This window comes from Dromiciops gliroides, chromosome 3, assembly GCF_019393635.1.
Source record: "Dromiciops gliroides isolate mDroGli1 chromosome 3, mDroGli1.pri, whole genome shotgun sequence".
Classification (NCBI taxonomy): domain Eukaryota; kingdom Metazoa; phylum Chordata; class Mammalia; order Microbiotheria; family Microbiotheriidae; genus Dromiciops; species Dromiciops gliroides.
In genome coordinates this window covers 410,693,109-410,711,303 of record NC_057863.1, presented here as the reverse complement: position 1 = coordinate 410,711,303, position 18,195 = coordinate 410,693,109, and the positions used below count along the sequence as shown (strand labels likewise).

Here is an 18,195-nt window from a genome sequence, read left to right as displayed (position 1 = left end):
TATGAAGGTACATGTTACATTGCAACAAATATATACTTTTAGGATATATTTTCATTAGACATTCAACCCACATATAAGAGATTGGGCTACTATAATTATGGAAAATAATTCTCCATGGATTACAGAGGAATGGCAGAATTAAGGTTCTTCACTGTTTTACCATTCACATTGGAAAAAATTGTTTCTACTCCCATGGAATCCCAGTGTTGGAAGGTAGCAGCTGAAAGGTCATTTAGTTCAGTGGTGTCAAACAAATAGAGAAACAAGGGCCACTGTTTTGGTTCCATATTGACTTAGAAAAACACATATAGATATTATTTATGTTCTATTATATTTTTATCTACTTTGTTAAATATTTCCCAATTGCATTTTTTTGTTTTGTTTTGTTTTGTTTTGGGTGGGGTTTTTTTGGTTTTGTTTTGTTTGGTGAGGCAACTGGGGTTAAGTGACTTGCCCAGGGTCACACAGCTAGTAAGTGTCAAGTGTCTGAGGCTGGATTTGAATTTAGGTCCTCCTGACTCCAGGGCCAGTGCTCTATCCACTGCGCCACCTAGCTGTCCCTCCCAATTGCATTTTAACCTGGTTTGGGAAGCACTCAGGAATGTTGAAATTGCAATGCCTAGTGTTTAACACCTCTGATTTAGGTCATGTTGTGCCTAAAGAAGAATCTCTTTTATATAATGATGATAGTTTGTCACCCATTAATCTCTTGAAGAATTCTACTACTTCTTAAGATAGCTCATTCCAATTCTGGATGATGTCTTCCTTGTCCATTTACATAAGTGTAACAGATAGAAGATTTTTTTGTTTCTTTGTTTTGCCTTTGTGGCTTCAGGTGGTACTTTCTTGAACTACTTGGAAAGGGTAGAGGTAACTGTCCATTAAGTAAGGTTCCAAAATAAACTGGCATAAAAATTACCTAGATTAAAAAAAATTGTTATAATTTAGAGTAAGGGAGTAGCATTCAAATGTATAGAAAAAATGAGAAAAGAAATTAAACCCACAAAGAAAGAAATATGGATTAAAGAAAAAAGTAAAGAGTAAAGAACAAGAAACATTTGGGTATTATTTATTTTATAAGCACTAGAGGGCACAGAATAGTGAGTGTCCCAGGGCTTGAAAAGGGGAATACTAGGCATCCTACTTTACCAGTCTTGAGATTTCCTCAGCATAGGGAACAACTGTAGAGGTACAAAAACTCCCTCTACCAAGGCAGATTGGTATCCAATTTAGGAATCATGGCCTCACTGTTGGGATTCTGGTTATGCTGGTATTTTACCACACTATATTACACAAAAACTGTTCCTCAATACTGCCAGTTCTTCCATGACTTAGAACTTGGGCAAAATTTAAGATTCCTATTTAATACTGTTAGACAAATAAAAATAAACTGCCGACCATAAAGGCATCAATGATGAGCCTATGATATGTGATTTGTTCTCCCATTTAATCATTTCTGCTCATCACTAAAACACTGAAATTGGTAACTGTCCTCAATGGGTTTCATGCCCTAGGTGAGCTAATATCACAGAAGATTATATAAACAGAGTCCTTCCACTTATTTTCCAAGAGTTTTACCTTAGATTCTAAGATAAAAATAGTTGATAACATCATTATTCATTATTTACTAAATACTTTCTTTGTGGACACACACACTGCTAGATTCTAAGCTAACTTCTCTTTAAAGAAATATACATTTCTTTTCACTTATGGAAAGTTTTGAAAATTTCCTTCAGGAACATTTATGCCAAGCACTGTAGCTATATACACTCTGGAAAGACTCTATTACTTAGTGACTTCCACCCCATTCATTAAACATTTATTGAGCACCTGGCTTGTACTAGGAGCTATGTTAGGTAGTAAGAAATGTGAATGGAAGGATACAAGGAAGATTTAGTCCCTGCCTTCATAGAGCTTATACCCATGTAGATTTACTATTGTACAAGTTTATCCTTTCACCAGGCTCCATGGAAAAGCAGTGAAATAAATTTGAGTGTAGATAAGTCAACTTATCCTCAAGGCTCTAGTTAGAATTTTAAGAACAAAGATTACAACTTACTTTACAGGTAGAAAGTACTTCTTTTTATGATTCTTTTCTTTGCAGAGAAAGAAAATAAAAGTTTTTTTTTTCTATCGCAGGTATCAGTCTACTTACTCTAATTTTCCACAGAATTTAAGTAGGGGATTGAAAAGCTAATTAAAACTTCTATCCATGTTTCTCAGATCCTCACCTGTGTTATCTGGCTAATTAAAAGCAATAAAAAAATTTCTAGGTGAGAGCATAAACATTTTTTAATCCTTGCCTTAGAAAAAGAACAGAGAATTACAATTGACTACCTGTGAGGTTTTTTTGTTTGTTTGTTTTTGTCAATGGATACATTTCTGGCAAAGCTGAATATGGCAGCCAAGAATATGACTGAATTTAGGGAGATGTATTCATGAGAGAACTGCCTGAGAATTTTCACAGCTTGACCTTATAAGAATTGCAAACGTATTCCTGAAAACCTAAGTGGGAGATCACCTTTGCTTTGGTTCTAGGTTGTACAACATTTTAGTTGTGTTATTTTGGTCACTGACACCAATTGAGGGAACCAGAATACAAGGAATACTTTGTAAGTACTAGGAATGGATGGCTATTTCCATTTAAATATGGAATTGGGTGCACAGCAAAATCTCCATGGTAGACATTTTGCATATATCAAGTGATGTCATTCCTCTGCTGTAATGGAGCAAATTGCTGCTATCTAGTGACTTGAAAATGTGATCACCTTTGGGTTCAGCAGGAAGAGAAATAACTTCCAATTTTAAAGGTAATATTTAGGGTTTAAAAAAGTTATTTGAAGAACAGCCATTTACCTAAGAGAGTCAGGTTGTGTGGTGAAGAAACTGGACCTGGAGTCAGGAAGACCTGACTTCAGTTCTTTCCTCAGACATTTACTAGTTGTGTGACCCTGGACAAATAACTGAACCTCTGTTTGCCTCAATTTCCTCATCCCTAAAATGGGGATAATAAGAACACCTGTTTTCCATATAGAGAAGGCTCAAATCAATCCTTGTTGTGAAGATCAAATGAGAAAAGAATTGTAAAGTGCTTAGCACAGTGCCTGGCACATAGTAAGCACTATATGAATGTTAGCTCTAATTACTGTTGTTGTTAGGAAGTCTTTCAAATCTTAAACTTTACTAGCTATATGATGCTGGACAAGTCATTGGACTTCTGCTTTATTTCCTTCAGCTATAAAAAGGGTTGTTATGAGAATCAAATGAGCTAATAGTTATAAAGTGCAACATTTATATTGCAATACATAGAGATATAGAAATATATATGTGTCTCACATCAAATGAGATATGTGTAAAGCACAATAATATTTTTAGCACAGTGCCTGGCACATAGTAGACACTGTAACGATTGGAATAACGCCACCTGCTGGAGACTTACTGTAGAAGAGTTCTGCCCATGAAGCGAAGGTCTTTGAGGGCAAGACCAGGAGTCTTTTTTTTGGCATCAGGAAGTGACGCGGACTAGTGGGAGGAGGAAGGAAGAGACTGGCGCTCGGTCTAGCGCTCTTTCCGGAGGACGCTAGTGGAGAGGGGAGCTAGAAATGTGCTCTCCCTTTAATAGATAGGAATCTAGGCCTTTCTCTCTCTCTTTACCAAATTCTTATTCTCCTTAATAAATGCTTAAAAGTCTAACTCTTGCTAAAGCTTATAATTTATTGGCGACCACTCATTAGATATTTTAGACAGTTTAGCTAGAATTTTAGCCTTAACAGTACTTAATAAATGCATGTTTCCTTCATTTCTTCCTAAAAATTATCAGTACTTAAAACACTATTTAGATCAATCATAATAACCACAACAACTAACAACATTTATATAACACTTACTATATGCCATGAGTTCTTGTTCAGGCAGGAAGAATGGAGATATTTAGGTGGGAAGAGGTGATCTCATGGAGAATATTTGGTTTTGCAGAATGAATTTTGTCACTGCTCCCTTTTACCCATTTTTTTCAAGGATACACAAGTATATTATATAGAGGATGGTATTAGAGAGCTGGCCAGATACAAGCAGGGACATCTAAATAATATGTATTAAATGAAAATCGTTTGAAGGACCTTGGGGAGTTTAGCTTAGAGAAGACTCAGTTTGGGGGGGTGTATAATGGTTGTGTTCAAATATTTAAAAGGCTTTCATGTGGAAGAGGTATTAGACTTGTTCTGTCTGGTCTCCATGAGTAAAATTAGGAAAGATGGGTGGATGTTGTAAGGAAGTCTAGGTTTGATGTATGGGGGGAAATCCTAATGTTTAGAGCTTTCTAAAAGTGAAATTGCTGTCTTGAGAAGTAATGGGTTCAGGGGCAGCTAGGTGGCACAGTGGATAAAGCACCAGCCCTGGATTTAGGAGTACCTGAGTTCAAATCCGGACTCAGACACTTGACACTTACTAGCTGTGTGACCCTGGGCAAGTCACTTAACCCCCATTGCCCTGCAAAAAAAAAAGAGAAGTAATGGGTTCACCCTTATTGGAGGCCTTCAAAGAAAGGCTGGATGACCATTATCAAATGTGTTGTAGTGGGGATTTTTTTTTTCAAATGGGGTTAGGCCAGATGACCTTTTAGGTGCCATCTAACTTTGTGAGTCTGTGATTGGTCTCTTTGAGGAAAGAATGTTATAAGAAGTATATCATTTATAGCCCAATTTCTGCTTCTGAATAAAAAGAAAATAATATCATTCACCTTTAAAATAATTCCAAGTTCAAGATGAGGTTTTTAATGTTTAAATGTCCTTGTGTATGAACTTTGTAAGGAACTAACTTTTCATCATTTTCTTCAAAGTGATGATCATTGCAAAAGCATATGGATTGTTAGCTGGTTTTGTTTGGTATTTTTAAAGTCAAATAACATCTCTTTTGTAGATAGCTAAGGCGGACTCCATTCATTATCCAAATGCAAATTTACCAGATGTGGCCAAGTATCTCTTGTGCTTGGTAGAGTTAGACAACCAACATCTAAATCATCTAAATGATGATCCCTGCTAAGCAGGTAATATTGAAGTCTTAAAGAGGGATTACAGAACAGCTTAACTGTCACATGATTCATGTCAAAATGTAACACAAACCTGGCCATATAATGTATAAATACTTTTAGCCAAATTGTGAATGACACATTACCCATTGACTGTTAGTGGGGTATGTAACTTTTTTTAGTGTAATAAAACCTGTACTGTGATTTGTTCTGACTTAATTGGCACTAGCTAGTGAACTGATATGAAGACTCATGCAATACTGTGGAATTCTGAAGGACAGTTTTAAAAAATTCTTATTTCTCTTACTGAAGAAATGGTGAACTTAAAGGGCATTTTCCATTTACTACATGTCAAAGACTAGAACATTCCATATGTCCTGGTACTTAGTGCTTTTTGACAATAGAAATGTTTTCGTTTTGTTTTGTTTTGTTTTACTATTTGACAATGGAAGTATATCATAACCTGGACATAGATCATTGATTTTCTTTGTATGTATTAGTATACTCGGGATCTAGCATGGTGCCCCTAGTGCCTAACATGCTTTGTACAAGAAGACACTTTCAAAATTTTTATTGAATGAATGTTTACTGGGGAATATAACAATGTAAAGAACATTTCATTTTGGGTCATGAGTCCTGCACTTGATTAATTGTTGTTTTTTTTAGTGACGCAATGGGGGTTAAGTGACTTGCCCAGGGTCACACAGCTAGTAAGTGTTAAATGTCTGAGGCCGGATTTGAACCCAGGTACTCCTGACTCCAGGGCCAGTGCTCTATCCACTGCGCCACCTAGCTGCCTGAGTCCTGCACTTGAATCTAACACTAGTAAGTGTTAATATAGCTAGTAAGTTATGTCACTACAGACATGTCATTTAACCATTCTGAACCTCAGTCACTTTATTACAAAATGGGGATGAGTACTTACCTATTCCACAGGTTGGTAAATAATTGGTAAACTTTAAAATGCTATATAAACAATGAGAGTTCTTGCTGAAAATACATAGACAAGGCGGCAGCTAGGTGGTGCAGTGGATAGAGCACTGGCCCTGGATTCAGGAGGACCTGAGTTCAAATCCGGCCTCAGACACTTAACACTTACTAGCTGTGTGACTCTGGGAAAGTCACTTAACCCTCATTGCCCCACAAAAAAAAAAGAAAAAAAAAGAAAATACATAGACAAGGGTTGAATGAAGCATAAGGAAGACTCAGGGAAAGCAAATAATTTTGACAAATTTGCTATTTAACAAGGGAGGAGTTACAACTAAAAGCTCTCATATTTTAGGATAATTGACTTTCTTCGTGTTAAATTTTTAGTGTCACAATGCAAGTATATGGCTTAAGAAAATGTTGGTTCCTAAAACCTTGATTTTTCATTAGAAACTGGAACCCCTTGGGGGCAGCTAGGTGGTGTAGTGGATAAAGCACTGGCTGTGGATTCAGGAGGACCTGAGTTCAAATCTGGCCTCAGACACTTGATACTTACTAGCTGTGTGACCCTGGGCAAGTCACTTAATCCCCATTGCCTCACCAAAACAAAAACAAACAAACAAAAAAGAAACTGGAACCCCTCAATAGAAATAAAAATAATCTTATGGAAGATGATTCAGATAAAGCATAGGATGATTCTAGGGTTTGGAAAAGAACTCTTGGGTAAAAGTATGATTTTCCCTTCATATATTAAGGCTCTATGAATTAGACCTTTCATCCATATAGATCACCTTTCTGTGACCTAGCATAAAGCCTCCTAAATATGACCCTGCAGTAAACAGGGTGAGATGATCTGAACTTAGCTAGTTTCCTCCTCCAACAAGAGCCTATCACTGACTGTTAAATGTCTATGTTAATAAAGAGGAAGGTGATTAACTGATATACTTCACTGAAAATGGGAAAACTGAATATAAATTATGTCCTCTATATATGAGGGAAAAGTCTGATAGGGTTTTTAAATGACTGGGAGGCAAGAACTTTTTCTTGATAACTCATTTATTATCATATTTTAGGTGTGTCTCAAATTCACTCTTCATTACCTTTTTGTTTTGTTTTGTTTTTTGTTTTTGTTTTTTTTTCTTTGCTGGGCAATGAGGGTTAAGTGACTTGCCCAGGGTTACACAGCTAGTAAGTATCAAGTGTCTGAGGCTGGATTTGATCTCAGGTCCTCCTGAATCCCGAGCTGGTGCTTTATCCACTGAGCCACCAGCTGCCCCTCTTCATTACCTTTTTAAAAGCCTTGGTTTGCAGTGCTCTGAACAGATTCTCCTACCATCTCCAGCCAAATTTTTAAAAGTATGATTATAAAAATAATTCTTTTTTGTCATTCATTAATCATTTATGAAGCACCTAATATAAGCAAAGCCCCATCTTTTATTTGAAATAAAGGGCTCTACAGTCATTTAAAACTCTGAAAATGCTTAACTAGTTTCCTCTTTTCAAAGAATTTAACTTGGACAGAGAAATATCTGAAACAAGATAATATCTCATTAATCACCTTCTTGGTAAGAATCAGCATGTACAGGAATCAAAAGGGAATTTACTTTCTTTTTTTTTTTTTTGCGGGGCAATTGGGGTTAAGTGACTTGCCCAGGGTCACACAGCTAGTAAGTGTTAAGTGTCTGAGGCTGGATTTGAACTCAGGTACTCCTGAATCCAGGGCCGGTGCTCTATCCACTGTACCATCTAGCTGCCCCGGGAATTTACTTTCTAATATTTTGTATTATGTATATACAGAGTCATCTTAGTATATAACAATTCTTGTCTAACCTTCAAAATCGTGAAGATTAACATTTCCTTCAAAAAACATGTTAGTTGAATTCTTGGGGGTACTCCTATCTTTGTGTGATATTTATTTTAAAAGTTAGCACAATCCTTTGTAGTCAGGATAGCACTAAATAACTACATAGGCTGTTGGGAGGCCAGCCCAAAATACAAGACCAGATATATGAACACTTAAGTTAAATAATTCACTGTTCTAAGTGAGCCAGAATTACAACCACTGAACAGAATCAGAGCAGTGACAAGGATAGAAATTAGATTGTAGGAATGTCTAGAAGAAAGCATAGTAAAAGTCAGGGGAAACAATAGTTTGCATTTTCAAGTTGTGAAATAAAATTCCTGTAGTCTAAAATCCATTCTGGCTAGTCTTGGGGTTATTATAATTTTAATGCACCAACTTTTTCATATACTCATACTTTTCATATATAATCCATTTGGGAGGGGTAAAGGAATTACTGTTGGGAAATATAGCCTTGGATAGCATGTGGGAAAGAGCTACTTTAATTTCAAAGCTCAGATTCACATTTACCTTGTCAGGCCTCAGACAGCGAATAATAAGCATCCTTTGAAAGTCATTTACTTTTTCTTCCCACGTTTCAGGAAAAGACTCATGGTGTGGCTCCTATAAAAATGAAGGAATTAAATTGACTCATATCTAATTCCATAAACCTTTTGTAAATACTAATGAAGGATCATAGATTTGAATATAGAAGAGACCTTAGAGGTCCAACCCCACATTTTACAGATGTAGAGGTGAAGTGACTTGTCTAAGGACACACATAATTAATCACACAGAAAGAAATTGACCAGATACTGTGACTTTAAAGCCAACATCCTTTTCACTGTATCAAGCTGCTTCCATATTAATAGCAAATTGAATTTCCTTTCCTAAATTGGAAATTTAATATAAATAAACCAGTAAGAATGTTTGTACAATAACTAGTTGAGAGGTCAGATGAAGTTGTGAATCTAATTTTTAAAAATGTATTAAGTGGGGGGCAGCTAGGTGGCACAGTGGATAGAGCACTGGCCCTGGATTCAGGAGTACCTGGGTTCAAATCCAGCCTCAGACACTTGACACTTACTAGCTGTGTGACCCTGGGCAAGTCACTCAACCCCTGTTGCCCCGCAAAAAAAAAAAAAAAAGTATTAAGTGATTCCTAAGTACAAATCACTATAATAAGTATTAAGGCTATAAGGGGATGGGAACCTAAAATAATCAATATCAAGAAGAGATAAAACACATATGTTTTATCTTATATGATGTGTGTATGTGTATATATGTGTGTGTACATATACATACATATGTATATATGTATGTGTATATATATATAGAAGGGAAGACAAACATGTTTTATCTTGTATGATGTATATACACATATATACATGTGTGTGCATGTATGTTTTATGTCCCCCTCTTCTATGATATATATATAGTACACATATATCCATAATATATATCTTCTAAAATATTGATCTATCTTCCTACCTATCTATCCATCCATCCATCCATCCATCCATCCATCCATCCATCCATCCATCCATCCACCCACCCATCCATCTAATCCAAAGAAGGGCCATACAGGAAGGAGAGTTAGATTTGGAATCAAAAAGCTTGGGTAAAAATACTGTCTCCCTACATGACCATAAAGATGTCACTGAACCTTTTAAGTCCTGTTCTCTCATCTGTAAAAGGGGTATAAAATTAATTATATCATGCACTTCACAGGGTTGTAGCAAAGAAAGTGTCTAGCAAAGCACAAGGCAGATATCAACACACACACTCAATACCATCAATAATGAACTGATCTCCCAGAGTAAATTTCACCACTCTGGCCAACCTGGTGAAGATCTACTCCCCAATTATCTAAGCTAACCCTCAGAAACCAGACTCATGGTCTCCCCAGGCCTTGAGATAGCTTGTGCTATACTGACATTGCAAGGTTCCCTCCATATCTCAATGAGGCATCAGATGGGTCCAGAAGTAGAAAGTTTAAATGAACATATACCAAACCTTATGTAACCACACCACAGACCAGTGGTGATAGGGATCAGAAAGCCAGGTAGTAAAGGAAATGAGTCCAGTGACACGAATCTAAGAAAGGTAGGTTTTGCTATATTTATGGTATAGGCTTTTTAATTTCTAAAAAGATAGTATTTCCTATATAAAATTTAATTTTTTAGATTCTGAAAATATTAAAACACAATGTTTTTGTCTAACATTTTGATGTGAAAATCATGTTGGAACGAATTTTCTAGTATTTCCAAATTCTAGTATTTCAGGAAATTTGTTATCTTGTATCCTGTACTTAAGAAGACATCTAATAGTGTCACCACATCTTAACATGACTAATCTTTATGATATACATTAGTTGTCATCATTGTTGTTGTTTGTCCTTCATACTCAAAGAGGACCAAAATGACATCATGATGTTGGGGTCACTGTATAGTGTGTCCAGCTGTAGCTGATCAAACCAAAACAAGTTCAGAAGCTCTACCACTAGTCAGGCACAAATAGTCTGTATGACCATTTGGGAGGGAGATGTCTCTAAATTAGTGCATCTCTTATTTCTTTTGAGATACCACAATTCTGTTTTGTTCACAAAGCACAGTGCCTTCTTTGATGCAGACACTCCCTGCTGGATGATCTTGTGCCAGTGTCTCCCATGTCTCACAATCAATTCCAAAGTTCTTCAGCGAGACCTTGAGAATGTTCTTCTGTATTAATTCTTCTGACCTCTGTGTGAGATCTTGCTTTGTGTGAGTTCTCCTTAAAATAGTCTTTAGGAAAAAGTATATTTGGAATTTGAACAACATGGCCAGTCTTTTGGAATTGCACTCTCTGCATTAGAGTTTGAATGCCTGGCAGTTTAGCTCTAGAAAGGACCTGAATGGCTATTACCTTATTTTATTAGGCCATCTTCAGAATCTTCCTAATTCAATTCAAATGGAAGGGGTTCAGTTTTCTGGCACATCACTGGCACACGGTCCAGGTTTCATGGGAATACAACAATGAGGTCAGCACAGTGGCTCTGTAGATTTTCAGCTTAGCAGGCAGCTTAATTCCTCTTCTCTCTCACATATTCTTTCGGAGATTCCCAAATACTGAGGTAGTTCTGGCAACATGTGTGTCAGTCTCATCACCTATGGGGACATCCCTGGAAAGTGTACTGCCAAGGTAAGTGAACTTATCCACATCATTCATTTCTCGACATTTGTTGTAACCAGTGGTTTCACATTTGTATGGTTTTTGGTGCTGGCTGGTGAAGAAACTCTCTTTTCTTGGTGTTAATTGTTAGGCTAAAATTAACACAAGCAACAGATAATTGATCCATACTTCCATTGCACCTCAGCCTCAGAGGCTTCACTAAGTGCATAATCATCTGAGAAGAAAAAGTCATTTACCAACTCTCCTTCTACTTTAGTCTTGGCTTATGGTGTTTTCAAGTTAAATATTTTATTGTGAATGCAGTAGATGACCTTGATGCCATTTTTGTCCCCAATGAAGATATCTGACAACATCACTGAAAACATCATGCTAGGGGCAGCTAGGTGGCGGAGTGGATAAAGCACCGGCCCTGGATTCAGGAGTACCTGAGTTCAAATCTGGCCTCAGACACTTGACACTTAATAGCTTTGTGACCCTGGGCAAGTCACTTAACCCCCATTGCCCCACAAAAAACAAACAAACAAAAAACCCCAAAAAAACCATCACGCTAAAAAGCACTGGAGCAAGTACCCAGTCCTACTTCACTCCATTGGTGATTGAGAAAGCATGTGAGCATCATCCATTATCCAGAACCCATGCAACCATACCATCATGAAACTGGCTTAAAATACTGATGCACATCTCTGGGCAACCAAATTTTACTATGATCTTCTATAGGCCCTTGCTACTGATAGTATCAAAGGCCTTGATTTGATCAATGAACATTGTGCACAGACCTTTGTTCTGCTCCTGGCATTTCTCCTGGAGTTGCTTGGCAACAAACACCATATTGACCATTCCTTGGCCTTTCCTGAAGCCACAAAGGCTCTCAAGTAGATAACCATCTTCTAGCCTACTAAGGAGGACTCTGACAAGAATCTTGCCAGCAATGACTAAGATAGAGACCCCACCCCACCCCTGTGGTTGTCACAGTGCAATCTATTTCCTTTTCCTTTATATAGATGGACAACAGAGTTGTCTTTTACCTCCTGGGAGATAGCCTCCTCTTGCCACATAACCTGGAAGTTCTCCATCAGCTTTTGTTTGTGTAGTAGACCCCTTTCCTTGTGGATCTAGGCTAGAGTAGAATCAGCACTGAGCACTTGGCCAAATGAGAGGAGTCTAATGGTATTCAAAACCTCTTTTGCAGTTGGAAATTTAGCTAGAGAGGGATTGATTTCAACCTGAGTTGAATGGTCAATAGCTTTAGCATTGGTTGATGACAGTCTGTTAAGAAAGACTATGGAAATATTCAGCCCATTTCTCAAGGATCAAGTCCTCATCACTGATCAGTGTGGCTCTATCAGTGCTGAGTAGTTGAGATTCCCCAAAGGTCTTTGGCCCATAAATAGCCTTCAGGGTATTGTAAAAACATTCCAGATTGTTACTATCAGCATAAATCTGAATTACTTTTGATGGAGTTAAACACTGCCTTTTTAGAGACAGAAGAACTATCCTACTGCTAGACCTTGTACAGTATTCATTTTTCATTTAGTAGTTTCTGAATTTCCCCATCATTTTCATCACACCAATCCTGATGTTTGTGAGTATTCTAATCCAAATGAGTAAATGTGGTGGTATACACCAAAATCTTTGAAAGTTGCCCATTACTTTTCTGCTTCACTGTTGCCAGTAGTGTATTGGCTTAGTTTTCCCTCCAAGTCAGTCTCTATTTATTAGTCACTTGCTAGTGAAAAGTTTTTCAAATGCTAATATTAATATATATATAATATATATATACATACATATACACACATGGATATATACATGTATATGTAATCAGAAAGTTTAAAGTTTTCATAGTTTTTGTCAACTCAGTAATAGTATTTCCAAAGATTATTCAAGCTAGGAAAATATCTTTACCTTCATATTTCAAGATATCCAATTAAATTAATGTTAAAAATTCTATATCCAATGACAATTAGCAAACAGTGTACAGAAAACAGTGATAGAATAAACTAAAATTTTATTTTAATACCTATCTGTCTTATTTACTTGTTTCATTTAAAGATGAAGAATAGAAGTTTAGCATTCCCTTTTCTCCATGTTAAAATCATATAAGTAAAAATTTCATGAAACAATATTTCATACATACCAAACTATCATATACTTTTTTCCATCCATCTTTCAGTACCACAAACTCCTTACGAATGCCTTTGAAGTCTGGCAGTTCATCTAACCGACATATTTCATCCCAAGATTTCTGGGGAAGCCATATACAAGGATTGGAGAAAGGATTATCCAGACCAATGCCACCAGTTAGCAGAAACCTCCAATCATCTTCATTAACCTTGAGTGAAATTGCACAGAAAAGTAAAAAAAAAAACTAGACAATCTGCTTGTAGTTTAGTCAACTTATAGAAGATTTAGTTACCTTCCTTTTTAAAGGGTAAACACTCAGATTTTCAATCAATCAATCTGCAAGTATTTATTAAATACCCATTAGGTGCTAGGTGATGGAATGACAGTTAATTTTCCAGTTTAAAGACTTATAGAATCAGAATCTGAGCTGGTACTCAGAGACCACTTAGGCCAATTTTTACTCGAACATTTGTAGTTTGATTCTTAAGAGGAGTTTGAAGATTTCTCTATTATTTAAATGGAAGAGGGCTAGACCCTTCTGCTAATGGAAATCCTTGACATCATGATCTTCCACATATGAAGATAAATTACTTGCTGCTATTTCTTCCCATCTACTATAATCCTTCTACATTGAGGGTTTAGTTTTGTTCCAAAGGTACATTTTGTTACCTAGCTTGCCCAGGCATCATGTGATGAGGAATGTACATCTAATAGAGTATCTTCACCAAAAAATTCTAACTGAAAAGAAGTCCTTTCAAAATTCCTCTGCCATCACTGTAACTTTTAAGGGCAGCTCCAAATTCAGCAGTAGAGTCTGATTATGTTGAAAGTGTTAAAATGAAATAAGTGTTCAACTTATTCTAAATTCCAACCCTCCTTAGCTAGTCATTTCAAGCAGTCCTCAGAATTATCTTTTAGATGTATGTTTCATAAACATATGAATGATGTATTTGATGATTAGAGTAGGGGTGTCAGAATATTAATTCAGCCTCTGACCTGAAGAGACACTTACGAGTTCTAGAATTTCTAGTAGAATTTTTAGTGCTGTTCATCGCCATTTGAAGAGATCTCTTTCTATAGTATTTTCTTAAAACCCCTAACCTTTATTTATAGTTTAAAAGTTAATAATTTCAGGGGCAGCTAGGTGGCACGGTTGGATAAAGCACCGGCCCTGGATTCAGGAGGACCTGAATTCAAATCTGACCTCAGACACTTGATACTTACTAGCTATGTGACCCTGGGCAAGTCACTTAACCTTCATTGCCCCCCCCCAATTAATCATTGCCTCTACTGTATAACTGTTAAGAAATCTCATGGTAAAGGACATGGAAAAGTTATTATCTTTCTAGATTACAAATTTATTCACTATACTGGCAAAAGTCATCAATAAGTTCCAGGATTATAAGATACAATTATTATTGTATTATTATGGCCATGTTTCCAAAGATCTTGGTTGAGGAATGTTTATGAAAAGCTGTCTTTTAAAAATCACCTCAGACTTTAAATGTAGACATTTAAATTGGTCAATTTTCCTTCTAATTATTAAAACCAGTGAAGAGAGAACTTCATTTTCAAGTAGTGCTAAAATTCCACTATATCAAACCCAAACTATTCAATTAAGCTACTAAATTACTTCAAATGTTTAAACATGTGTTTAGACTATTTGGCATAAACATATTAAGACAATATACGAAAATATAGAGTTGGTATATCTTTATAGGTTATTTTATTTTAACTTAATAATAATATATATATTTTCTGACTGCTCTGTGACATTTTTCACTTCAGAGAAATCAAAGTGTCTTGTTATAATGAGATGCATTATTTATGAGTTAAAATTTTCTGTTTTGCAGATATCATTATGAACCAGTAACTTATTAGCAATGTAATTTTTCTTACATCAATGTCTTATGAAAATTTTCAAAAGGTACTGACCAAAGATTCATGTAACAGAAGATTCATATTTAGACAAAAGGAAAAGAGCAGCTTATCTTTTTCAAATAGTGAACGACAGACATTAACATATAATGAATAAGTAAAGTGGTCCTGGAGAATTTGTAGCCTGTGAAGAAATAAAAGAATGACAAAAAAATAAAAATTAATATCACTTTAAAGCCCATGCATTTACAAAAACCTATTACAAAACAGTTAGACCTTCGTTGTTCTAATAAACTTTCTGGTCAATTACCCAAAAAACAATCAAGGATACTCATTAACAATGTGAACCAATTTGAGAGCAAAACAGTATAGAAACATTTCAGTGGAATTACATTTTACTGTTGACTGATTTTTTTTAAAGCTAACCATCTTCCTTTTGGGAAAAAAAAATTGCACAAGCTATACTAATTTGTTGTTTTAAAAGTCTTGTGGCCTAGCTCTATTTTTTAGAGATATATTTCAGTTTTGTTTTTCCATTAATTTCCCCATAACAGTTTATATTTTGGATATAAAGGTATTTTTATCAACTGTTTCTATCTGAAGATAAATTCAAAGCACTATTTCTTATTTAATAACATAGACAAGAGATTATTGTCCTGCTTTGGATATGAAATTTGTCAAAGAAAGTTTCGAAGAAAACACAAAACAACAATAGATTAAATTAATAATGATAATCTAAACAAAACATTTATACGACTAATAATCACAGTATGACCAACTGGATAAAAGTCTGTCCTTGGAGTTAGGAAGACCTGGGTTCAAGTTCTATTTCTGATTTGTCATAGTTATGCTACCAAGTGCAACTCACTCAACCTCTCAGTGTCCCTGACAGCTCTTCAAGACAATAATGAGATACAGATCAGCATTGGTAGTGGGAGTTTCCTATGGTTTCTCAAAACTGTGTAGTGGTATAACAAACTTTTTGACTATTTATAGACTATCTGATATTTGATTATCCAGGACCTGTTTTTTGACGTCTGTAAATTACCTGCTTTTTACCAGTAGCACCTTGATGGGAAAAGCACATTTATTGAATTAGTCAATTTTCTTTTAGTTAGCAACTCTGACAAAAAAAAAAAAAAGTTCTGATTTTTACATAAGAGGAAACTAAAGCAAACAGGATTCAGTTACTTGCCAAGGGTCACACACCTAAGAAGTATCTGAAGGCTGGAACCAATATGGCAGAGAGAAGCCAGGAAGCTGCCTGAGCTCTACCAAATTTCCCTCAGAAATTATGTTAAATTAAGCCTCTAGATTCTAGAACTACAAAAATACAGAGTGAAACCATCTTCCTGCTTAAGATAACATAGAAGGACTTCAGGAAAGGTCTGTCTCACCTGGAGAGCAGAGGAGAGCAGAGCTCAGTGCAAAGGGTGTCTGGGCAAGCCAACAGAAGGTACTCAGCCATAGCACAGATCAGCTGCTGAGGACCCGGGGTCCTACCCCAACAAGCTAGTGGCACAGCAGGACAATTGTGAGGCCCCCAGCTTCAACACAGAAGGCAATCTTCCAGCTAGGGTATATGCTACACAACAGATCCAACTAGGCTGGGCCACCACCACAGTGCAGTGAGCAAGCTGCAAGTTGCTGAGGCCTCAGAGCGGAGTGATCAGGCCCTCGGCCCCCAGCAAAAAAGAAAAAAAAAAGTTTGGGACTGTGCACCCAGAACCCCAGGAGCAGAAATCAACTCTAAAAGGCATGAAAACTACTACGGGTATAGGGAACACCAAAACAAAAACTCAGAAGAGGACAAAAATGTCAAAATGCCTACATTAGAAGCCTGAAAACGGAAGAGGAATTGTTATCAAGACCAAAAAGTTATCTTGGAAGAGTTATAAAAGGATTTCATAAGAAAGGTAGAAGAAAAATTGGGAAAAGAAATGTGAGTTATGCAAGGGAGAGTCAATAGCTTGGAAAAATAAAATACATTCAAAAAATACAACTGGACAACTGGAAAAGGAGGTGAAAAAGCTGAGTGGGAAAAATATTTCTTTAAGAATCAGATTTGGGCAGATGGAAACTAATGCCTTGATGAGATATCAGGATACAGGAAAGTAGAATCAAAATAATGCAAAAGGAAAAGGAAACATAAAATACCTCTTCAGAAAAACATCAGACCTGGAAAATGGATCCAGGAGGGAATATTTAAGAATTTTGAGATTACCTAAGGGCCATGATCAAAAAAAGGGCCTGGAGAGTATATTTCATGATACTATCAAGGAGAACTGCCCATATGTCTTAAAACCAAAGGAAAAATTATCATTGAAAGAATGCACTGATCACCTCCTGAAAGAGACACCAAAAGGAAAACTCTAAGGAATATTTGTAGCCAAATACAAAAATTATCAGGTAAAGGAGAAAATACTGCAAGCAGCCAGAAAGAAACAATTTAAATATCAATCTGTATTACACAGGACCTAACAGTTTCAACATTAAAGGATTGGAGGGCTTGGAATATGATATTATGTTGGGCATGGGAACATGGATTGCAACAGAGAATCTTTCAGGGAAAAAGATGGGCATTCAAGAAATAGGGGACTTTAAAACTTTCCTGATGAAAAGTCCAGAACTGAACAGAAAATTCAGTCTTCAAATACAGGATTCAAGAGAAGCACACAATTATTATTCCAAATTAAAGCTATCTATAGCAATATGAAAAAACGTTCTCAATCACTACTGATTAGGGAAATGCAAGTTATAACAACTCTCAGGTATCACCTCACACCTATCCAATTGGTTAATATGACAAAAAAGGAAAATGATAGATGTTGGAGAATATGTAGGAAGATTGGAACACTAATGCATTGTTGGTGGAGTTGTGAACTGATCCAAGCATTCAGGAGAACAATTTGTAACCATGCCAAAAAGGCTATAAAACTGTGCATACTCTTTGGTCCAGCAATACTACTCCTAGGTCCATGTCCCAAAGAGATCATAAAAAAGGGAAAAGGACCCAAATGTACAAAAATATTTATAGCTTACCTTTTTGTGATGGCAAAGCATTGGAAAATGAGGGGATGCCCATCAGTTGGGGAAAAGCTAAACAAGTTGTGGTATATGAATGTAAGGAAATACTATTGTGCTATATGAAATGATGAGCAGCAAGATTTTAGAAAAACCTGGAAAGACTTAAGTGGACTGATGCTGAGTGAAGGAAGCAGAACCAGGAAAA

The 18,195-nt window shown here is 36.2% G+C and overlaps 1 protein-coding gene across 1 annotated transcript in view; it reads right to left on the bottom strand.

Annotated features, from left to right (window-relative positions):
- DNAH7 (dynein axonemal heavy chain 7) overlaps positions 1-18,195 on the bottom strand; it is a 304,763-nt gene that overhangs the window by 54,317 nt on the left and 232,251 nt on the right. The window contains exons 51-53 of the mRNA XM_043992176.1: positions 15,021-15,147; positions 13,099-13,293; positions 8,325-8,417 (exon numbers count right to left, since the gene is read on the bottom strand). Coding sequence (XP_043848111.1) covers positions 8,325-8,417; positions 13,099-13,293; positions 15,021-15,147 — 415 coding nt within the window. The remainder of the gene's footprint in view (positions 1-8,324; positions 8,418-13,098; positions 13,294-15,020; positions 15,148-18,195) is intronic.